This window comes from Balaenoptera acutorostrata, chromosome 19, assembly GCF_949987535.1.
Source record: "Balaenoptera acutorostrata chromosome 19, mBalAcu1.1, whole genome shotgun sequence".
NCBI classification, from domain to species: Eukaryota; Metazoa; Chordata; class Mammalia; order Artiodactyla; family Balaenopteridae; genus Balaenoptera; species Balaenoptera acutorostrata.
The window spans coordinates 715,276-740,087 of record NC_080082.1 but is presented as its reverse complement, the minus strand read 5'-3'; the positions used below and the strand labels follow the sequence as shown (position 1 = coordinate 740,087).

The window sequence follows — 24,812 nt, the reverse complement described above, 5'->3', positions numbered from 1 at the left end:
CCACACAAACTCACAGTTTTGTTCACAACAGTAAAAGAAAGAAAGAGCAACCGCCTATCAAAAGGCAAATGGGTGCATCCACTCCAATGCAGCCGTAGACGGAACATTCCACAGCTGTGGGAAGATGCCGGCGGGCTGCGCCCCACCGTGACAACACGCCTCAGGGGGGCGGTCTCCTCCACGGTCAGACTGGGCCAGCCCCGCCCCCCTCTTCTTCCTGAGGGATAACAAGGAGTATTCATCTTACGATGCTGTGATTTTACACAGGAAAAAATCCAGAGGAATTTACAATTAAACTCTTCAAATTAGTAACTGAATGAGAAGCTCAATCACACAGAAAGTGATTGGTTTCTATATACTATAAACCATTGGGAAATCATGCTGAAATATGACATATTAATATCGAAAGACATTACATACATAGGAATAAATCAAACAAAAGGTGTTCAAGTCCTCTACATAGACAATTACAAACATTACTGAGAGAACAGAAATTAGACTGATAAAAATGGAGGCCCACTTATGGGACACTGTTCAATACTGTTAGCACAGCAAATCTCCCCAAACTCATCTTTACATTCAAAGCAATCCAATCAAAACCCAGCAGGCTTTTCGTGGAGATCAACCCTTTTTCCAAAATGTACATGGAAACGCAAAGGGTCAAAAGTAGCAAGGACAATTCTGAAGAACAATGAAGTTGGGCAAATTAAACTGCCAAGTATCAAGATTGTACAATTATAGAGTCACAACAGGTGGTCCTGGACCCAAGGGCCAAAGGTTCAGAGCAAAGAGCAGAAGCTGAGCCCCACCTGACTAGTGACAAGGGCTCCGCTACAAGCCAGCAGGAAAGGACAGTCTTCCCAGTGACAATGTCCACGTGGACATCCACAGGGAAGAAAATAAACCTTGACCCTCCCTTACAGCACAAAACAAAAAATGAGTCCAGATGGATCACAGACGGAGAGCGTGTACAGGACGGTACAGGAGACCAGTAGGCGACAGAAAAAAGCAAATTAAACTGACATCACCAAGTGTTAGCACGGATGGGTCCACCTGACCTAGGCTTTGGGGGTGCAGAACTGTGCAGTCACTTTGACGAACTACTAAACCCTATCTGCTGCCTCCACAGAAAAACCCCAGTGTATGTATGTTCACATCACACCTGGACTGGAAAGAATCCAGATATGTATCAGCACAGGAATCGGCACACGCTGCTTGAACGTCCATCCGACGGACGCCACACAGCCACAGAGGAAGAGCCTCCTTCCAACAGCAAGGGCCTGTCCATCGAAAGGAAGCAGAGATCCCCGCCATGAGTCCGCATCCCCTGTGGGTGGGGGCAGGGTGTTACCGCGGGGGCTGCTTGCAGGGGAGGGGGGGTGTCCCGAGAGCCTGGTCTGGATCATCGTTATCCCAGGTTCTAGAAATGAAATGTGCACTTCTACTTCACTGAAAGTGCTCACCGAAAGCTTTTAACCCTCAGCCAGAGCAGAGCGGGGCAGACCTCGCTGAGCCCCCCTCACTAGTACCCAGGCACCGTCACAGGGACCAACCGTACACACTCCACAGTGTGTTTATTTCCTCAAAGCTAAAAGGATATCTAGACGTCAAGTTCAACCTCTATCAGTTCAACCTCTATCAGTTCAACCTCTGTGCCAGACCCTGGCACACCCTGAAAACTGCCAGGGCGGGGAAACAGGTGCAGCCTGCGGCCCAGCAAGCAGTGTCCCCACGGATGCTCAGTCAACCCCCACACACCACATACAGAGAGAGGAGGGCTCGCTCTTAACCCGCACCCCACACACCTGCCCTGGAACCACCTCGACTGTGATGAACTGAGGCTTATCTGCAAATGACCAACGACGACAGAACCCAGTGGAAACGAGGACTCTGTATCAGCCACCAAAAACCGCACAAACAGGTTGATCCGACTGTGCCACCTTCGTTTGCTGGAAAGACGATCCTTTCCCAATGGAGCAGCCTCAGCATCTTCTAGAAAAGCAGCCGAGCACACACTGGGGGGCCTGTGAGGACCCTGCTCCCCAGGACGGGTGTGCACCTGTCCCCACCACCCCGCAGCTTCACAGCCAATGCTGAGGGCCTCCGACTCCCTCCTGCCTTTTCAAGATGGCTGTGGTTATGCCAGGTCCTCTGAATTTCCATACACGCTTTGGAAGCAGCTTATCGGTTTCTCCCCAGAAGCCCTCAGAGGCTTGGGCCCGCATCACAACGGCGCTATGAGACGGGCTTGGGGAACGCTGGTATCTGAACACTAAGGAGCCGCCCCTGGCCCGCGAGCCCTGCTCCTCTCCAGCGGCTTGGACCTGCCTGACTTTCCCACAGCAAAGTTCTGCAGGTTTCAGGGCGCACATCTTTCATCAAATTAATCCCTAAAGAGTCTGTATTTTTGATGCCACTCTACCATAGATGTGTTTTTAAACTTCCACGCCCGACCGCTGGCTGACAGCGCTCAGAAAAAGCACTCTGCACGCTGCTCCGGCCACAGCCTGGCCTCCTCAGGCGCGCGCCCCGCGGCTTCCGTGTGCACCTCCTGGGCCTCCTCCACAGACGGCCCTGTCGTCTGGCTGAACGCAGCTGCCCTCCCCCCTCCAGTCAGGGAGCTCCTCTCTCTCAAGGCCTGGCCTGTCCCTCCCCTGTGAAACCTGCGTGGACACCTGTGGTGTCACACAGCCATGCCCGGGGAGCGCCCAGGGCGGACGGCACTGCCCTGTGGAGGGGAGGGAGTCGCGGCGGGTGGCGCGTGCTTCAGCCCGGCGTCCCGCAGAGAGCGGGACAGGGCGCGGGGCTGGCTCCTCGGCCAGGCACAGCTTGTTCCTCGGGCCTTTTTCTCTATTTCCCTCTCTGCCCTTGCAGACAGACAGGTAGCAATCCCCAGCGTCACCGGGACCGCAGGAGTCCACCCGGGACGGCAATACCCTGACGCCTTCACTGCCACCAGAAGGCCTGTCTGGAGCCCCGCGAGGAGCTGGGACTCCCAGGGGCTTTGGATCCACGGCCCCCAGCCCCTGCCACCCTTCCTGTGAACTCAGCATCTGATGCGGTCTCCTACTCGCTCCTCGGTGGATCCCTCTGGGATTCCGGGAACCAGCGCTCCCAGAGTTTCCCAGCGTTGGGAGGAGCAGGGAGCCCGAGGCCTCTTCCCAGACCTGCCCGTAAAACCGCGGGACAAAGCGGCAACAAGCCACATCCAGCTTCCACACTGAGGGCACCTCTGAGCATCCTCCTGGATCAACGGGGGCCAGGGCACGGGCCACAGCACCCCACGCAGAGCACGGGCAAGGCCACCTCTGCAGGTGGGCCCTCCCTCAGGGAGCCTGTGAGTCTGTAACTCCTGCAGACCGGCCTGGGGCTCCCTCTAAGAACAGTCTGGAGGGAACACTGGGTGTCACAGCTTGTGGGGCACACAGCACACACCCCCGAGCCCAGGGCACCAGCACATTAACAGGACACAAGGATGCAGATTTACAACCCATTTTCCTATTCACATTGGCAGCAAGCAAACAAGGAGTACAATTACCCAGCAGTGTTTCAAGTCAGGACCACTCGCATGGCTACCGTCAGATGCGGTCTGCCAGCAACTGTATGGCAGGAACCCATGGTCCTGAGGGACAGACCGTGGGGCCGAACTGGGGTTCGCTCAGACAGCGATTTCTGTCCACGGACCTAGTGGTTAAAGCTCCACTTCGGCCCCCAAATAACAAACACATCCTTAAAAAAGCCAGACGTGTCCTCCACAGCCACCCAGACCACAGCAGTTCCTCCACTGCCGCCCGAAGAGGGTCTCCCGGCACAAATGTCGCCCACTGCAGAGGGACGAGCGACAGAGACAACCCCAGCGCCCCCCCCCCCGGGCCCAGACGAGGCCCACGCAGCGTGGTGGGGGAGGAACGAGCTCACCTTTTTCCCGGGCTGCTTCTCCACCATGTCGCTGCTCAGGGAACGCTCTTCCTGCTGTGGGGTTCTAGAACACCCACCCTTGGGCATCGTTTCCTCCTCACCAAGCCTTCATTCACGCCGCCATCGCTTCATCGTCAACCGTCTGCTTCAAAACAGAGGACACGGGGTTAAGGTCCGGTGACCCCACATGAAACCCAGGTGCCTCCAGTCGGTGATGCACGATGCATGGACGCAGCAGCCTTCTGAAGGGGCCGCTCCTGATGCACCGGCCCGGCAGGCAGCCCCGGCAGCGGCACGTGTACCCTCCACGACGGAGAACAGCAGAACCCCGGGGTGCACACGGGGCCCTGCTCCGGGGGTCAGGCGCCACACATGCTCAGCGGCAGCACCCTCTGCCCAAAGGCAGGGTCACACCTCGAGGTCCAGGGGATCACGCCCACCACCCTCTCGGCCCCCTGCCCTCACCCCCAACATAAGGTCAGGATGAGGGCTACTCTGCCACTCAGAAAGCACCCAGCACCCCGAACTCCCCAACTCCCGCAAGTAAAATGTCCAGAAGGCAGGCAAGTGACACCTCTGGGGAATGCCCGGAGGATGCCAGGTGCCCACTCCTGCACATGGGCCTGAGGCCTTGGCCCCTGCATTTCCCAAGACGCAGGCTGTGTTTATCGTGTTTTCTGTATTTTATGATGTTTTGGCATCTTCAGTTTGCTTTCTGGGGACAGACTGCCCTCCCACCACGGCCAGCCCTTTCTTGGCAAAGAGCCCCCACAAAACCACCCACCACCCCACCTACCTCTCACACACAAGCCGGTGACTCCCCCGAACATAAAGCATCCCAGCTACTAGGTAACCAGAGACCACCCCACAGCCCCCGGAACTGTCCACTCCGCCCGCCGCCGTCCCCACGGAGACCCCGGCGGAGACTCTGGCCGACTCGCCTCTCAATCCTGCCTGCTGCTCCTGACAAGCCCGGTGCTTCCCTGGTGGCCCTGCCAGCACAGCCAGGCTCTCTGCACCTGTGCGTGGCGTCGTCTCTGCCTGTGGCCACGCTGACCCGCCCCGCCCTGCCCCGCCCCGCCCCTGCCCGGCGTGGACAGCTCTCCCCACCCTGTCCTCCTGTGCTTGCGCCACGCCTCACATCCGGGGTGCTGGTTGCGCTTAGCAGAGGAAACAGGGAAAAGCACATCCGCTCCGTCTTCCTGAAAGCCTTCCTCTCAGACATCCTCCTCATAGTCAGACTCAGAAAAGAGTTCATACAACCAGATCACACCTCTGGTGCCTTGCTGTGTTGGACGAGGTTTTCTGCAAGTAACTCACCCGGAATTAAACAGCCTCTACTCTGTATGGTTTTGGAAACACACTGTTCAGAAGCGTTCTGGAGTGGCAGCTCCGACCCGCCCTTCACCAGCCTCCGGAGAACCTGTCTCCTTTTCCACGTGAACGGATAAAAGGTTCCCAGAGTGTCCCCTTGGTTCTTCACTGGCCAACACACATCTAACTGTAGTCAGTGGAGGGACCACGCCACCTCCTGACACCTCCTCCGCAGTACACCATGCAGGTGGGCCGGGTCTGCCTCCACACGGCAGACCCCATGGCTGTGGCCGGAAATGATTTCCTATCAGTGCTTGAAACTGTGAACTCCAAGCTCTCTTCCAGTTTTCCACTACAAAACTGGGCTGTCTCAGCCTGAGGAATGGCATGCCAGAGCCTGACTCAGGACAGCTGCTGAATCTCAGGGCTATCTGGGAACTCATCAGCAATGCTTCCATAGAAATTTAAAGATTATCCGGAAGTTAAATTTTTTAAAAAGCTCCTGACTGCCTGCTCCCAAGATGGACACTCCAGACAAGGAGCCATGGGACGCTCGGCCCTCCTGCTCCCGGAGGCAAAGGCCCTGAGTCTGTGGCGCCCAGGCAGTGGACGCCGAGCAGACCCACGAGTGCTGGACCCCGACCTCGCCGCGTCCAGACCAGGAGGGCACGTGGAGGGCCGGTCCAGGCCTTGAAAGCTGATGTCACCAAGTGCCCCGCGTCGGCTCTGGCCTTTCCTGGGAAGCCCTGCATGAGCTGCCCAGAGGCTGGGGGCAAGAGGGGGGCCTGCTCCTCCAGGGCCTCGGCGCCCACGGCGGCCCCCCCAGGCGCACCCCCAGCTTCTGGAAACACCTGCGGACCCTGCGGCTCCTCTAGCGCCTCCTGCTCTGCTGCTGTCGTCGGCGTGAAATTTCAACACTACAACCGCGTGCACGTCTCCGACCCGGGCTCTGGCACGTCCCTGCCACCAGGAGACACTCGCCACTGCCGTCATTTTGGGCGTGATCCACCAGCTGATGGAGGAGGCCCGCGCCTCACCAGGACGTCCGTGTTGGCAGCTGGCCCCGAGTGCCAGGTCTCCACTCACTCCTGAGGAGGGACAGGGCTCGACGGGCCCAGGTCCGCCCCAGCTGTGTCCCGGTCTCACAGGCACACTTCTGTCCTCTCCCCTACTTGCCCAGCGGGACCCTCCCTGAGGCTGCCCAGCCCCTCGGGCTCCACACCACCCTGCACCCCTCCGCTGGGCAGCCTCTCCTTCCCGCCTGCCTGTCCTGGGCCCAGAGAGACGTCCATTCAGGGGGGCTGGCAGGACAGACATCCTTGTCAAGAGGCCTCGTGTCACAACGAGGCGTGTTCCTCCCCAAAGGCGCTCTGAGTGCTGCGGGCAGACCCAGCCCCTCGGGCACCGCAACAAGCGACTGCCCCGACCATGGCATGCTCCTCCTTCCCGACACAACACGACCCTGCGAGTCCCTCTCCGTGGGCAAGAGGCGCTACGCTCGGGGAAGAGGCTCCCTCCAAGCTAACCCTGAGGAAGATGGGTGGCCGCACCCCTGCCACACCCGCCGTGCAGCAAACTCCTGCCTGTGAGAGTGACAAGCTAAAAAGCAAGACACGAGGGGGAATCTGAAGGCAACTTTACTGGCCTCATGGGGATCAAAGCTGGAACCTGAGTGGAAAAGGCCACGGCACCGTGGGCCCCAAATCCACGGACAGGGAGAGGCCGGCCCAGAAGCTCCAGGAGGGAACGCAATGGGGCGGGATGAGGGCCCACCGCCTGCCGACCTGTGCCAGCCACCCCCCACCCCCCACCCCAGTGGCCTGGTCCCCACAAGCTGCAACCACAGGGGCAGAGAAGGCACCCGGGTGGGAGGCTGAGAGCGCGGCCCACAGCAGGAACCACCACCCCAGGCCCTCACAGAGGGGCCCGGAGGGACACACACACACACGAGAGCAGGGCGAGCAGGGGCTACAAAAGAGACAGAGTCAGCAGCAACCCTGGCTTCAGAAGAGTCTAGAAAAATTCAGAGACAGAAGAAAAGACTCACAAATTTTAAAACGAGAGAAAACGCTAAGTCCTAGAGAAGCGATCCAGAAAGCCCACTGTCATAGCAAGGCAGAGACACTGCCCGAGGAGGAACAAGAGACGACAGCCCAGGACAGGACCGCAGCCAAAGGGCAGGAGCCCACTGAGCCCCACCTCTCCCGCACGGGGGCCTCAGTGCAGGGGACGCAGACACAGCGCAGCAAGGGTCCCAAAACACGATTTCCAGACTCAAACACCAAATGCAGCCACGCTGGCAACCAGGGTAACAGCAAAAGAAAGGCACTTCCAAGCCTGCCGAAAAGCCCCCCCGCCCCTCCCCCTCCTGCAAGCCTGGGGGTGGGGGGTTGGTCAAGGGCAGCCGCCGGCACAGCCCAGCCTCTCCCGCCGGATCAGAGCTGAGCTCCAAGAACGGTCTGAATTTAAATCCTTGGGGGACAAAGAAAATCAAGACTAATATTTTGTAACCCAGAAAAACTGCGTGGAATTAGAATTTCTGTGTCCGTAAGTAAGGTCTCCCTGGACAGAGACCACACCCAGAGCACTATGCTGGGCTCCACAAGGGACTGTGGCCTATCGGTGTCACCCGAGGGCCCCAGGACGCCCCAAGCCCTCTCTGGCCAGCGTGGCCCAGCACCCGCTGTCACATGGCCGCGGTGAGCCAGCCAGCGTCCCTATTGCTGCCTCGATAAAGCAGCAAACATCGTCCACTCTGTCCCTCTGCAAACCCTACTCCCTGTCCTCCTGACACTCTGAGCAGTCGGATGGTGGGGCTGGCGGGACCGCACTGGGCTCTGGAAGAGCCGCTGCGGCGGGGCTGTGGCCACACCGGCTGCGTTTTCATGGGGCACAACTGCTGCTTGAAAGACTCTTGCAGACAAGCTATGATTAAGGACTGGTAGGTGTTTTCTCAAAAATGAACAAACTGAGGTCATCGCCTCAAGGAAAACTAACAGTAGTTATGGCCAGCAATAAAATTTGAGCTTTCACATGAATTCTGGGAAACCTGTATCCCTTCCATTAGCTTCCTAGCACCCAGCCTGAAGACGGGTCAAATGAGGTTGGTGGTGATCCTGGACCATCCACACTGGGGAGACCCACACACCTCAGGGGACCAGTGCTTCACAAGGGAGCCCCCAGGGTCTTCCGATCCCCCGAGTCCAGTCAGAGGAGAACCCACCCTCACGTGGAGGCTCCCAGGCGACTCCCTGTTCCCTATACGTGTCTGTGAGAGGCTGGGTCGTTTTCACACACTTTAAGCAAAACCGCAGAATGCAACAGATGGAGTAGAGGTGCCAGGTATTAGAAAGAGCTGCAGCTTTATGAAACAATGCCACTCTTCTCACTAAACTTCTGTTTTCTTTTATAAAATAGTTACTTTTCAGTAAAAGTTCAGTAAAGTTTACTGTGGGGTCCTCACTGTGAACCCCCAGGTGTGTAAGGGACTCAGGGCCCAGCAGCTGAGCACCAGTACAGAGGCTCCCGGGCAGAGGGAACCCAGCTGGAAGTACCTGCTGTCAGGAAACAATGAGTGCAAACCAGGAGCAGGGGCTGGGAAACCATAAAATGACTCCTGTACAGAAGCCCAAATTGGCGTAAGAAAAAAAAGGAAAAGGTCTTTAAAAAAGAAAGAACTTGGAACTTCCCTGGTGGTGCAGTGGTTAAGAATCCGCCTGCCAATGCAGGGGACACGGGTTCGAGCCCTGGTCCGGGAAGATCCCACATGCCGCAGAGCAACTAAGTCCGTGCGCCACAACTACTGAGCCTGCACTCTAGAGGCCACAAGCCACAACTACTGAGCCCACGTGCCACAACTACTGAGCCTCTGCTCTAAAGCCCATGTGCCACAAACTACTGAAGCCCGCGCGCCTAGAGCCTGTGATCCGCAACAAGCCACCGCAATGAGAAGCCCGCGCACTGCAACGAAGAGTAGGCCCCGCTCGCCACAACTAGAGAAAGCCCGCGTGCAGCAACAAAGACCCAATGCAGCCAAAAATAAATAAATAAATAAATAAATCTTCCTTCCCAAAAAAACAGAAAGAACTCATGCTAATAAACTTAAAATGAAAAGGAAAGGACCTCAAATTGCATAAATAAATACTAATTTAAAAACTTAAAGTCAAAGTTAAAAAACTGAAGAACGTACTGACACAGCCTGATGCTGACAAGGGCCAACCAACAGGCCAAGCGCATGTGCACGGTGACCCGTGTTCCGACCAAGGAGCCCCCCACCTGCGCCCCCCGGCAGAGTCCACGCAGAGAAATGAAGGCGATTCCCACTCACCCTCACAAAGAACCCGAGTCCAGACACTGCAGACCAGAGGAGAACAGGCTGCTGGACAACAGGCTCGAGAACACCTTCACAACCTCAAGGTAAAGAAAGAGCCCGCACAACCGGAAACACTAACCATAATGGCAAAGTCTGAAAATTCTGACACTTCATTTTTAAATTTTATTTATTTATTTATCTTTGGCTGCGTTGGGTCTTCGTTGCTACGCGCGAGTTTTCTCTAGTTGCGGCGAGCGGGGGCTACTCTTCGTTGCGGTACATGGGCTTCTCATGGCGGTGGCTTCTCTTGTTGCAGAGCATGGGCTCTAGGCGTGCGGGCTTCAGTAGTTGTGGCACGTGGGCTCAGTAGTTGTGGCTCACAGGCTCTAGAGCACAGGCTCAGTAGTTGTAGCTCACGGGCTTCATTGCTCTGTGGCATGTGGGATCTTCCCAGACCAGGGCTCGAACCCGTGTTCCCTGCATTGGCAGGCGCCCCCAGGGAAGCCCAGATTCTACCACTTTAAAAACAACAAGTTTTGTTCATTAAAGGTCACCTTCCCACAAAAGAGAAGAGAGTATTTCCTACACACATAACTGACAAAAATCTCTTATCCAGCATCTATAAAGAGCTCCCACAAATCAGTAAGGAAAAGAGAAAATGTCCACTACAAAAGATGGAAGTGAGACTCAGGCCTTTCACAGAAGAGAAAATCCAGATGAAAAAATGATCAGCTTCTTTAACCAACAGGAAAATGCAAACAAAAACCAAAATAAGCTACGGAGCATCAGCGAAGATGCAGAGCAGAGGAAACGACGCACCCTGATGGGAGCGCGAGCAGAGCCACAGGACCCACCGCGCACGTGCGCCCAACAGCCCACAGCTCCTGGGGCGACACCCAGAGGCCACGCCAGCGCAGGATGCAGGCCTGTACCGCATGCCCCAGCGGCCCCTGTGGGAGCCTGCAACAACCCAACCATCTCACAAGTCAAGGCAAAAAAAAGTTACATTGTATGTTTCCCTAAGTTTCTGAAAACAGTGCTGAGGGATGCACGCTCAGCTGACAAGACTATTAAAAACATCAAGCGGTGACTATCGTAAACGTCTGGAGTAGGGTGGGATGGGCAGTCATGCCTGGGAGTGTGACCTGGAGTTTTCTACACCAAGGTCATATGGGTGTTTTTTTTGTGAGAATGAAATTGTGCATTTTTATTTTGCAGACTTTTGGATATTATGTTACATTTCACAATAGTAAAGTTTAAAACACAGGGTATGTACCAGCTACACCTAGCAGGCGCTTAGAAAGTGGAGGGCTAGTTACCAGACCCTGTCCCAGGACGGTCTCCCTTCACGGGGCCCCACGCGCCCTGTGCAGAAGTGCAGCTCCCTGGACACAATGGGGCAGCAGCTCAAGGCTCCAGCCTGTGGCGAGACCCCCCTCCCTTGCACAGAGCACACAAGCCACTGTAACTGCGGCCAGAATGGAAATGAAAACCTGATCAATTAACGGTGAACACACAGCTCTAGAAGCTGGGGGTGAAGGCGGCTAAAAACAGAGGAGGAAAAAGATGTCTTAGAGAGAAGGGACCAAGCTGCAGAATAAATGCGGGGAGAAGACAGGGAAAGGCCGGCACCCCGAGAGCCCCACAACCTGGTGACCAAGAGCACAGCAAGGGACGAGTCCACACACCTCCACGGCCGCTCCACGGAGACAAAAGCACAAGCCAGAGAAAGAGCAGACTGAGAACCCAGAGGAGGACAGCCCTGGGGAGGGACAGGATGGGAAAAGTGGCCCTGGGCGGGCACTACACCCACCCACCAGGCGGCTGCGGGACAAAAGGGGGAAGATCCAGCACCGGGACCAGAGGGGGCCCCACAGGGTCACCACATGGAGAAGGCGACTAGAGAGGCCGGTGCAGCTATGCTTGTGTCAGAAACATGCAAACCTGGCTCTGTGTTTGAAAACCGATCAAGGCAATCCACCACGTTAACAGGCCAAAGAAGAAGAATCACACAATCCTAACAACTGGTGCAGAAAAAGCATTTAACAGACATCAAGGCTCACGATGGAGACTCTCGGCGCAACAGGGTCCAGAGAACCCCTCAGAGCGAGCAGGAGGTGGACAGCATCGTCGGCCAGCATCACCCCTAACGGTGGGGCACGGGACCCAGCTGCCCTCCCACCACTGCTTCTGGACATCTTACTGGAAGCACCAGCCAGTGAATGAGGAAGCAAGGAAATAAAAGGCAAACAGACTGGAAGGGAAGAAATAAAACTTTCTATGTGATAATGATGTGACTGTCTAACTAAAAAATTGCAAGGAATCTACCAAACTCCTAGAAACAGTGAGCTCAACAAGGTTGCAGAATACCAGATCGACACACGAAAATCCACCACATGTCTACGAATCAGCAAGAACATGTGGAAACAGAAATAAAACACAATACCATTTACAAGTGCGTCAAATAAAAATGAAATACTCAGGTATAAATCTAAAAAAAAAAGTATGAAAACCTGTACAAATTGTAGAAAAATAAAAAGAAGAAGAAAATCTTTAAGACCTCGGGCTAGGCAAACAGTTCTTAGACACGACACCAGAAGTACCGTCCATTCACAAAGGGAAAAACTGGTCAACTGTATCTCAGCAAAATTAAAACCTTCTGCTCAGTGAAAGACCTAGTTCACAGGATGAAAAGGCAAACTGCAAATCACAAGTCAAAGGACTCGTATGAATAAAAAATAAACAACAATCAAAACAACTGTAAACAACAAACATCCAATTACAAAGTGGACAATAGACGTGAAGAGACATTTCATCAAAGGAGAAACATGAGAGTGAGAGCAACTCTGGGAACGTGCCCTGCAGACACAGCTCACCTACTGGGGGTTTCCAAAACCACACTCAGTCCCACAATTGTTTTAGCATGTTCAATAGCCACTTGTTAGAAAGTGAAATAACACAGAACAGAAAATATCAGGAGGCATCACACACACCATCTCATGAAGAGTTATTTTGTGAACACGTTTCCAGGGTGTGTGTTAAGGGCAAAGACAGAAATAGACTGTTTTTCTAAATGATGAGAAGCTGTCAGGACACTTCAGAAACACTGACCTAAGTAGTTAAGGACACAAATCTGTTACTTTTCTATACACTAATAATGAACTATCAGAAAGAGAAAGCAAAAAAAAAAAAAAAAAAAAAAAAAAAAAATCCCATTTTGAAGTGCATCAAAGAGAATAAAATACTGGGTTGGCCAAGAAGTTCATTCAGGTTTTTCCATAACATCCTATAGAAAAACCCGAACGAACTTTTTGGCCAACCCAATACCTAGTCATAAACTTAACTATGGAGGTGAAAGATCTATACTCTGAAAACTATAGAACACTGATGAAGGAAATTTGAAGATGATGCAAAGAAACGGCAAGATATCCCATGCTCTTGGGTTGGAAGAATTAATACTGTTAAAATGGCCATATTACCCAAAGCAATCTACAGATTTAATGCAATCCCCGTCAAAATATGTCTGACATTTTCCACAGAACTAAAACAAATAATCCAATCCTAAAATTTACATGGAACCACAAATTTTGCCTAATTGCCAAAGCAATCTTGAGGGAAAAAAGAACAAAGTTGGAGGTATCATGCTCCCTGACTTCAGACCATACTATAAAGCTCCAGTAATCAAAACAGTATGGTACTGACACAAAAACAGACACTTAGGGACTTCCCTGGTGGCGCAGTGGTTAAGAATCTGCCGGCCAATGCAGGGGACACGAGTTTGAGCCCTGGTCTGGGAAGATCCCACATACCGCAGAGCAACTAAGCCCGCGAGCCCCAACTACTGAGCCCACGTGCCACAACTACTGAAGCCTGCGCACCTAGAGCCAGTGCTCCACAACAAGAGAAGCCACCGCAATGAGAAGCCCATGAACAACAATGAAGAGTAGCCCCCGCTCACCGCAACTAGAGAAAGCCTGTGTGCAGCAACAAAGACCTAACACAGACAAAAATAAATTAATTGATTTTAAAAAAATAGATACTTAGATCAATGGAACAGGACAGAGACCCGTGCACCTATGGTCAATTAATCTACCACAAAGGGGACAAGAATATAAATGGAGAAAAGACAGCCTCTTCAATAAATGGCGCTAGAAAAACTGGACAGCTACATATAAAAGATGAAAGATTAGAACATTTCCCCACACCATATACAAAAATAAACTAAATATGGATTAAAAGATCTAAGTGTAAGACCACAAACCATAAAACTCCTGGAAGAAAACATAGACAGAACTTTCTTTGACATAAATCATAGCAATATTTTTATTGGATCTGTCTCTAAAGGCAAAAGAAATAAAAGCAAAAATAAACAAAGGGGATCTAATTAAACTTAAAAGCTTTTGCATAACAAAAGAAACCATAAAAAAGACAACCTACTGAGTGGGAGAAAACACTTGCAAATGATACAACGGAAAAGCGGTTAATGTCCAAAATATATAAACATGAACTCCCTCGCAGTCCAGTGGTTAGGACTCTGCGCTTTCACTGCTGAGAGCGCGGGTTCAATCCCTGGTCAGGAAACTAAGACCCCACAAGCCTCGTGGCGCGACAAAAAAATATATATGTGAGTGTGTGTGCGTGTTTGTGTCTGTGTGTATGTGTGTGTATATATGCGCACACACACACACACCATGTAGATACAGCTCACACACTCAAATATCAAAAAAACAAACCAACCCAATCAAAAAATGAGCAAAAGACCTGAATAGACATTTTTCCAAAGAAGACACATAGATAGCCAACAGGCACATGAAAAGATGCTCAACATCGCTAATTATTAGAGAAATGCAAATCAAAACCACAATGAGGTATCTCTTCACACCGGTCAGAACGGCCGTCACCAAAGCCTACAAATTACAAACGCTGGAGATGGTGTGGAGAAAAGGGAACCCTCTTTACACTGCTGGTGGGAATGTAAATTGATGCAGCCACTATGGAGAACAGTATGGAGGTTCTTTAAAAAACTAAGAATAGAGCTACCATATGATCCAGCAATTCCACTCCTGGGTATGTATCTGGAAAAAATGAAAACTGTAATTTGAAAAGATACATGCACCCCAATGTTCACAGCAGCACTATTTACAATACCCAAGACATGGAAGCAACCTAAATGTCCATCAACAGATGAATGGATACAGAAGATGTGGTGTTTATACACACAATGGAATATTACTCAGCCATAAAAAAGAATGCAATTTTGCCATGTGCAGCAACATGGATGGATTTGGAGGGCATTATGCTAAGTGAAATGAGTCAGACAGACAAAAACACACACTGTATGAGATCACTTATATGTGGAATCTAAAAAATACAACAAACTAGTGACTATAACAAAAAAGAAGCAGACTCACAGATACAGAGAACACACCAGTGATTACCAGTCGGGAGGGGGAAGGGAGAGGGGAAAGATAGGGGGAGGGGATTAAGAAACACAAACTACTATGTATAAAATAAATAAGCTACAAGGATATATTGTACAGCACAGGAAATTATAGCCAATATCTTATAATAACCTTAATTGGAGTGTAATCTGCAAAAATACTGAATCACCTGAAATATATATAACATAACATGGCAAATCAACTATACTTCAATGAAGAAAAAAAAGAGCCCTGGGTTTGCGGTTGGATATATCTGTTTCTCTATCTATAAAATATGGAAGTAAACCTTCCTCATGTTAAGAGCTCAGGATGATACCTGACACCTGCCCAGGGCTCCATCAGGGACCATTGACGTCTCTCAGGCTGGGGAGGTGGGGGCTGAGGATGGAGCCCTTGAAGCCAGTGTTCCTCCAGGGCACTTCCAGATGCTTCTCCTGAAGGAACACCTGGTTATGGGCTTCTGCCTGAGCACCAAGGTGTGCCCCCCTCTCTGAGGAACCAGTCTCCTCCTGCCATCACCTCCCTGCCCCCAAAGGGTGAGGTCCCGCCACTTCCAGCGAAGAGCCACAGCCGCGGCAGTGACAAGGGGCGGGCAGGCACAGGCTCCGCCCACTGTCCTCACGGTGGTTTATCGCCTGCGTCTGCCCCAGGCCTGCACGTGCAGATGGTGGGGAGCAGACACGCAGCGGCCGGTGGCTGGACGCTGCCTCTGCCGTGCATCTCTGTGAATGCAACCGTGGACATGCCCCCCTCTGCCTGATGACACCCGTGGGTAGATCTTTCACCAGTTTCTAAATTAAGAAGTGATGGCGACGTCACAGGAAACTCGACACTTTTTCTGCCAGTTGCTTCGAAAAAGCCTTAATTGTTACTTCGATAATGGGTTTCTGGCCACGTGACCATGCAGCCAGGAGGCTTGAAGACTCAGAACCACCATCCTCAGGGGCGGTGAAGGCCCAGGCCAAGGACACTGCCTCCACCAGAGCCTGAAGCAGCCCGGCTGAATGCACACACACGCAAAAGCACACGGCACACTCACCCCTGAAGGCTGGACAGCCAGGCCCCGTGTGAAAATGCTACCCCCTCCCCACTTGCCGGCACCGTCCCACAGGGCTCAAATAAGAGCCACCACCACCGTGGGAACCCAAACTTCCACGAGGCTGGAGGCACCCTGCCTACAAAGGTGCCTTCCCAGGAAAGGGAGGGGGCCGTGGCCGACGTGGCCCTGTGGGTCCTCCCACTCTGCACAACCCTCAGCACCTCCGTGTCCCCCCAGGATGGTCTATGTGGCCAGAAAAGCCAAAGGACAGGTGACAAAAGGATTTCGTACAAGTGTAACATTTTGGATATAAAGGGACATCTTCCCATCAGGAAACCGGACAGATGGATGGAGACACCAAGCAGAGCATCAAGGTCAAAGTCGCGGTGCTCGCACACCTCCTGCTGCGCAGGTGCATCCAGGAGAGGGACCCCGGGTGTCTCCTCCCTCCTCCGGTCTCGGCCCGGTGCCCACACAAGGGCAGCTCTGAGCAGGGGCTCGTTTCAGGAGACCGGGGCGCCACGTGTCCTGTCCTGCAGCCCACGCCCCGCAGTGTGTCCCACAGCACGTCCTCACTGAGGACGTGAGATGCCCAGGCCCCGCTCCTCCAAAACTGCTTTTTAAAAAAGGTTGTTCACATCAGCCTGCTGGGCCACACGCTCTTACGGGCGCACGTGGCCCATGTGGCTGGCGGCCCCGCAGCTGGTTATCGGCTCCGCATGTGCAGGCGCGGGTGTGTGTGCGCACTCGCAGCATCTTCGGAAGGACTGCCGCTCGGCCTCTGAGCCAGCCCAGGAGGGCGCCCTGGCCGGCCGCCAGAGCCGGAGAAGGCCTCCTCCCCTTCCCTCTGTTCTCAGCCCACAGCACAAGCCCGGGCCCAGCGACCGAAGCCTCCGAGGCACACCTGCCGCCGGACATGCTCGGTGCAGCAGCGTCACAACGTGGCCCCGCGGTGTCACAGGACAAGCACCAGCACCGGCCTCAGGGTGGGCGATGTCCCCAGACGCGTCCTCCGCTGGGCCCCATGACACACTGTCCCCTGGAGCCCTGCACGTCCACCTGTCCGGGCCGGGCACCGCCGAGGCCGCTCACCCCATCGTGTGCTGCTGCGGTTTCCCCGGGACACAGCCACCCCAGCCCGGTCATCTGTCACAGGGGACACAGCGGCTAAACTCACACAGCAGCCTGGATAAGACCTGTCTGTGCTGCCAACACTGTGTCCACCATACTCTCTGGTTCCTGAAACAGAAAGTCTTTTGCAGAAAAAGGTTACCAAAAGAACGATCCTCTCCACTTCCCTTATGTTTAAATAATCGGCTGGTAATTCCCCTCTTTGAATGGCAAGTTTGCCAAGGGGACGCTTGGAGCAAAACAAGCCTAATTAGTAACAACTGAATCATCCAGAAATAAACCCATAATGAAGCCACCTCCTTTGTCCCAGAAGTCACCATCACCTGGCCTGTGCCCGGAGTCTCATCAGACTTGGGAATGAAAAACCAGGGAGGGACGCGTGTCCACGGTTCCCGACGCTTCACCTTGGAACTTGAGCAGAGGGGTGTTCCGGTAACTGCTCGGGGCAACTACACTCACTGCGACCTTCTTCTGAACAGGTTTCCCCGCACCCGAAACAAGTAACTCTAAACACACACCCCAGTCACAAGTCCTGTTTGTAGTGAAGGTCGGCCACGTTTCACGTGCTGCTGCTGTGTGCCTTTGTGACAACGGGGGGCGTGGGCCGCATGGCGGGCAGGTGGAGGTCGTGGCCCTGCCGCCTCCAGGGTCCCGGGAGCACAGGGCACCACTCCCAGGTCTCCCAGCCCTTCCTGGGCACTGGCACCGCCCACTCGGAGCACAACACACGCTGACCCTCGCCCTGGACCCACCTCCTCCCCAGACTGCTCACTTCAGCAAAACCAAGCAAAAAGCCTCTCCTGGACGGAGCAGCAGGGCTCCTGGAGAAACTGAGTGGTTTTTCCTTAGTAAGAGGGCACGGAGAGAATATATTGAAAACGCATTTACCCGGACACCCTACTTCCTGTGGGAGGGAGCCTTGTGCACGACAGCCGCGAACTGCAAAGCACGTGTCCACGAGGGAGCGGCGCCGGGTGCACCGCGCCCACAGGGCAGCGCTGCTCAGAGGCAGGCCCCCCACCGTGGAGTCCCCGCCGCGTCACGGAAGTGCCCTCTCAGTGGCGTTGAGAGTCCCAGGGGTGGGCACACTTACACTGTACACCTAAGACCTGTGCATCTGTTCACGTCTACATTACATCTGAAAGAGGAAAGAGAAAAGCTACACGGTTACCTCAAGGAAACACCAGCAGTGGGCTGAACGGGAGGCCCCGCTCCCAAAGATCTTGCCACGCAGCACTTGTGAGTGTGACCTTATTTGGGATAAGGTAACTAAGTGAAGGACCTCAAGATGAGACCTTCCTGGATACTCGGGGCAGACCCTCACCCCAACGGCAAGCGTCCTCGCGAGAGAAGGGAGACAGTGCCGCGGCCACGAGCCGAGGAAGGCGTGGGCCACCAGGAGCTGGAGGAGACCGGGGGTGCTGCCCAGGAGCCTGGGGAGGGAGTGTCCTGCCAGCACCGCAACCTACAATTCTGCCTCCAGAACCGTGAGGACGCACTTCTGCTGCCTCCACCACCCAGCGCGTGGCAGCTATTACAGCAGCCCCAGGAACCAGCACAACATCTACGCAAGACAAACTCGTGGAGCGTCCTACGACTGGCCACTTGCTCCCCAAAGCCAAGATAAACGACCTCCCCCTGTGTCTGCAGACCAACAAAGGCTGCACCCCGCTCTCCACCCTGCTTGGCGTGGCCCCTCGGACCCCTAAGGGAAGGCGGCACGCCAGCTTCAGGGGTCACCTCCAGCCCGAGGAGGCGCCCCAGGCCTGCGGCGCTGGCCGCTCCCCTCACCCAGGGAAGCGGGCTCTGAGCGTGGTGGCGCATTCCAGGGAAGAAGGCTCGGCCCAGAACCGGGGTTTGTGCACAGTACGCTCAACAAGGGCTCCGCTGAGCTCAAGGCAAAAAGCTGGTGGGCACCTGCTGCCCCTCGCTGGAGAGGAGGGTGGCTGGGAGGGGAGCCAGAGGGGCCCTCCTAACAGTCCTCACACCAGCGCGCAGGCTTTCCTCCCTGCTGGGCCCACCGACAGTGCTGACACCTGTAAAGGGCGATACAAGTACCCACGTGACACCCTCAACGCTGCCCCTTAGGTTGCGATGCCTGAAATATTTACTCTCTGGCCCTTTAAGAAAAAGACACCCAACCCTGTGCTAAACCAAGGCACTGACAGACACAGTAAAAAGCAGCTCATGTCAGCAGTCACGGAGAAAAAGCCTGTTTCCACACAACAGCTCTGAGATCTGAAATGGAAAGGTAAAACCAGTTACAAGATAGGAGGATCTCACTTTTGCTAAAATATAACATGTAATAATAAAATACAATTAATCCACGAAACAAGACTCCAGAAGCTAGTGACACAGGGACCCCTGCGGGAATGTACTTTCAGCCTTATTTGTATTTTATGGTTTTCCACCATGCACATACTCTGCCTCTATCATTTGATTACAGAATCAAACATATGGAATTGCAAACTGCATCCACAAACCTTACTTAACATTTCATGTTTTACTAATCATTTTACCTACATGATCTGGAAAAACCCCACGAGTTTTGTCCTAGGACAGATATTTCACAGGGTGAAAAACGGAATCCGCACGGTGGGAACGACATGCCCAGAACTAGCAAGCGGGATGCTCGGAGAGTCCAGAGTAGAACCCACGTTCCACCTAGAAACTCCCTCCAGGGCCACCGTCACAAGTCCCGTTCACTCAGGATCAGAACAGAAGGTGACGTCTGACCACTGTGGTGAAAGCCTGGACTGGATCATGAAAGGACCCGGTGGGCTTCCCCTGGACACAACCAAAGGCATGACAAGTGGCCAGCTCAGTTCGAACCCTACCACCTGCCAATTAAACACAAAAAACAATCACAAACAAAAAACCTCACCTACGAAACTGTAATAAAAAAAATTACAGACTGGGCAGGCCAGTCAACAGGAGCAAACTGAGGTCAAATTCTAAATTCCCAAAGCCCACGGCACACATTGTTTGAGTCACATTTTCACAGTGTCGAGGGTAAAAGCAGTTCTTTTTCAAACCATTCCAGGAATCCGGAGGCCCCTAAATATGTTTAAAATGGGTTATTACATTTTATGATTTCCTCACAGCAAATATTTTCTATCCTTGTCATTTTATAACAAAGTAACAATGGCTAATATTTTCATTAAAATGTAGAAACATACAGAAAAGTATGAGAAATAATGTAAGAAACATTCATGTATCCATTGTCTGTTCATTTTGCCATATTTGGTTTGGAATTTTTTTATATAAAAATATTACATACATAGTTGGAGCCCCTATGAATCCTGCTATCATTCCTCCTCCTCCTCCTCTCCAAAGATCTTGGATTTTAATGCTAGTCATCACCATACATGTTTTCACACTCGTGCTACACGCTACACTGTAAACCTATAAACATGATACGTGATATTTTTACAAGAAACATGTTGCACGGATCTTCATACACCGTTTCCCCTCCAGATTATGCTTTGGGGATTTATCTATGCTTCTGTTAAATGTAGTTCTACTTCATTATAACTGCAGTGTGGTATTCATTGTCTGAAAGGGGAAAAAAATTCTCTTATTGACTGGCATTTATTTTGTTCCAGCTCTTTGGCAGTACAAACAATGCTACAATGAACATTTGTCTTTACGCTTCTGTACATGTATACCTAAGAGTTTCTTTTAGGGTTCACAACTAGAAATGGAACTGCAAGAAACTAAATTCTTTTAAAAAACCTGATGCAGCTTCTCACTGCACAGTCATTCACACCATGCCCTCTGTTACTTCTGATGGTGGCATACGTCTTCAGTTGTAAAATTATCAAGAGATCTTGACAGAGAAAGGGGGAAAGGTATTTTGCATGTGACAGAGTCTTTTGTGGAACGCAACTAGGTTCTACCCCAAAAGTCAATAACCAGGAACCTTCATCTAAATAGAAACTGTAAATTCGAGTGATGATAGGAGACTCTCCCTGGGCCAAACCTCTGAGACGAAGTTCAGGGACAGCTGAGGTGAGGGGACAAGGGTCTGGAGAGCCCTGAGGCTCCAGAAACGGCGCAGGAAAAGTGAGAGGATCCACAGCTTTTAACCCGATCCCCAGGGAGTCCATGACCCAAAGAAGGTTGACAGTTTTCTCTTCCTGAAAGTGCACAGTGACATGGCAGGTGAATAGAAGGCGGCCCCAGATGAAACACGAGGCCGCTTCACTGTACAAATTCAACCTTCAGAGAGACGGAAAAGCCACCGACACACCCGGAGGAGCACCACTCTCATGCACACGACTTCAGGCTCCTTTAACCCAGCGGAAAAACCCATACATCACAACCCAGGTCCTGTGACTGCAGTTGTTTATGTGCAATGTTGTAGAAATGTTTAAATGGGTATTTCCACTGACAAACATAGGAAGCCCGAGTTGGTCACTGTGTCTCTAAGGAGGTCGGCTGAAAACAACCACAGAAACAAAGCGGGTCCCCTTCTCTCCATGGGCAACACACTGCAGGGAAAGCAACCAGGCAATCAAGCTACAAGGGGGCAGACAACGTGACTGCAACGGGACAGCCTGGGGACCCTTGTGTGAACAGATCCCGCCAAGCGTCCCCCGCCCGGAAGGACTGTGTGGGCAGTGAGACGAGGCTCGTCACCTTGGCAACAGCTCTAAACATATGTGCAGTGATACCAGATGATTCCTGAAAGCTGTAAATAGACGATAATGGCATAAAAATTCCAGATTAAAGCAAGGACCACCCACCCCCTCCCCTCACTACCCTGCCCACGGCTTAAATCCCACTGGTACCACTCAGAGCAATTCCATGTATGCAAACGTGCTTTTAATCTCCGGATATACCAAACACTGCAAAATAATGTACCTACAGAAGCAAAATATAAGGCCCCCGGATTAATCAGCTTTGTGCAAACTCGTGTACGGACATGAAGTGGCTGCGAGACGGCAGCGTCCACAGCACAGGGCGTGAGCCCACAGCGGCTGCAGTCACCTCAGGGATCTCTGGGCCCTCCCCACACGGTCACCTGAGCCTCCCCGGGCCCTCGGGGCCAAGGTTCCTAGGACCAACTCAGAGCTGGCTTCAAAGGAAGAGGTGGAAGTGGGGGCAGGCCCACAGCCGGAGGAGACCCGAGGGAGGGTCCAGGCCAGAGAGTCCAAGATTTCCGGCCTCAGAACCCAGTTCCAACTTGGTTTGAAAAACACAGTCCACTTCATCTTCGGAGAGTTCGAGACTTTGGAACCAAATCATGCAGTCCAGGATAAACCAGCAGTATAAGTCGGTGTGCTCTTGACAGGCTTGCAGAGAGAAGGCTGATAGGAACCCAACCGAAGGTGTGAGGGCGCGACTTGGCAGGACGGCAGCACCGTCTCCGGGACTGTCAGCATCCACCCCATCACCTGTGGTCTTCTTCCAGCACGTGATGCGGTGAAGAAGAACACGCTTTTCCCCTTTTTCTTCCTACCACATTTTTAAACCATCGTACAGAAAACTAGGCAACTAAATCCCCAATCATGAGCTGACGTTTTTAAGAGAAAAAACAAACTTGATATTTTGTGTTGCAAAAATCTATTTATGGGCTCTACAGATACACTTCTCAGGACAGTCATCATTAAAATTAAATGCTAAATAGTCCAAGGAAAAAAACAATTGCATGTTAAAACGGAGATGATAAAAATGTTCCGAGAAATTGTTTTTACAGAATAAGCAAACTTTCGTTTACTCAGAGTGTCCCCTGCACTGATTTCCGTCCACATGGCAAAGGGGCGGAAGAAAGGGAGCAGGTGCGAGGCGAGGAGGCCTGGGCCATCACATGTTTAGAATCCTGGACTCAGGATGCAAAACCAGGAGAAACTGCAGTCACGTCCGTTTGCAAGTCTAACTTCCTGAACTGATATACAAAACAACATTTATAAACTCCAGTGCTTTGTTTTAAAGATCCAGCTATTTAAACTGCATCTGTGGCAAATTCTTTCAAAGTAAGTATCAACTCAGATTTGTCTTTTTTGTGAACTTCCTTAAAAGTCACAGTACGCAGGTATTCCTCTGCACAGGGCTGGGGAAAGGGGGAGGGTGCAGGCAAGCCCCGTGTCTCCTCTCGACAACCTGCTACAGAGAGAGGACCTGGTCCCGAATCCACTCCAGGGAGTAAACTCACATGTGTGAAGACGCGTCCATAGGTGCTGCCTGACGAGAAGCGTCCGATAAGCCCTGCACCAGGGTCATTCCCAAAGCTCACTGTTCCTGGTGTTCAAGGAAGCGCCTTGGGCCCTGAGAAAGGGACCCCAAGGCCACGGAAGGCTCCCTCCCCCGTTCTTGCTCCAAAGCTGATGGAGTAGAGGGAAGGCAGGCCTCCGGGAAACTACGATGACAGGGCTGTTTCCGGGCTGTTTCAGGCCAGGGCATCTGCAAGTCAGACCCTCACAACCTGTGGTGTGGTGTGGCCGTGGACCACGCAGCAAACAACCCGTGCTCACTGGCTGAAATCGTGAGCAAGCCCTTTAATCCGCATCTCGGTCTCCTTGTGTGTATATCAGGAAAAGAACCACTGTCCTACAGGGCCACATGGAACCCAGGCAAGTGCGCCGTACACACAGCAACTGTAATTAACGACAACGCCCCACCCCCTTCAGTAAGGGCCTGGGTTTAATGATCCATTTCCAATTACATTTGCACGCTGCTTTACTCTCATATGTCATTTTATTTAGAGCCCCTAACTAGCCTCAGTTGAACAGATGGTGTTGTTTCCACTTTACAAAGGCAGGCAGGGGCTCAGAAAATCACGGGGGTGCCCCGGCAGGGCCTCTGAGGACCATCTCTCAGGGTCACGGCCACAGGGTCAGCAGCTCCAAGCAAACCAACCGACACAGATTTTATCCTCTCGGGGATAAAATAATTCCATCTTCCAAAATTACCCCTGAATAAAGGAGTCTTGTCCTTCCCTTGTCTACAAGCTGCCTCAGAGTCTCGAGGACAAATGCGGGTACTTCTCCGCAGCCCGGAGAAGGTGTCTGGGAGACATCGAGAACCACGGGCAGGAGCGAGGGTCGTGGGCCGGGGGAGGCTCGGCCGAGGCCTGCACACAACAGAGGCCCCGACCCTCAGCCTTATCTTCACCTGCAAGGAAACACCAAAGTCCATTTCTCCAGTTTCATTACGAAGCTCCTCATGAAAGATACCAATAAAGAAGATCATTCAGAAGAAGTGGCAGTTATAGGTGAAAATATATAAACACACACACAACGCAATCGAAACAAGAATGGACACGAAGCGCGAGGAGAGGCAACCTGGGGGGTGTCCCAGGTGGTCTGAAAAGGCTGGCTTGCTACACATCACTCTAATGTCCAAGGTGACCACGAAAAGTGTGTAATTCCCAAATCTGTAGAGGAAATAAAAAGGGAACAGAAAAAGATCTAAAAAGGCAAAATAGGAGAGAAAAGGAGACAGAAAAGTCAGAATAAACAAATACAATGTTAAAGAACTAATGTTTATTAAGTACAAAAGTAAGAGGACTAAGAAATACAGCTAAAAGACGAAGTCTGTCAGACTGGAGAGGAAAAAGCAATCCACCTAGCTCAGAGTGAGCAAGGGATATCAAGAACATAACAACCTAGAAGGATTTCGAGAGAAGGAGAGAAAAGATACATTGCTTAAATAG

General features: G+C 52.4%; 1 protein-coding gene across 11 annotated transcripts in view; it reads right to left on the bottom strand.

Moving 5' to 3' along the window:
• ANKRD11 (ankyrin repeat domain containing 11) overlaps window positions 1-24,812 on the bottom strand; it is a 166,471-nt gene that overhangs the window by 27,508 nt on the left and 114,151 nt on the right. For 8 of the 11 annotated variants that reach the window (XM_057534967.1, XM_057534969.1, XM_057534973.1 and 5 more), the window contains one exon: window positions 3,919-4,060. In XM_057534967.1, coding sequence (XP_057390950.1) covers window positions 3,919-4,005 — 87 coding nt within the window. In that variant the 5' untranslated portion in view covers window positions 4,006-4,060. Of the gene's footprint in view, window positions 1-3,918; window positions 4,064-24,812 lie in introns of all 11 variants that reach the window. The other 3 variants (XM_057534971.1, XM_057534972.1, XM_057534966.1) reach the window with 1 other exon arrangement.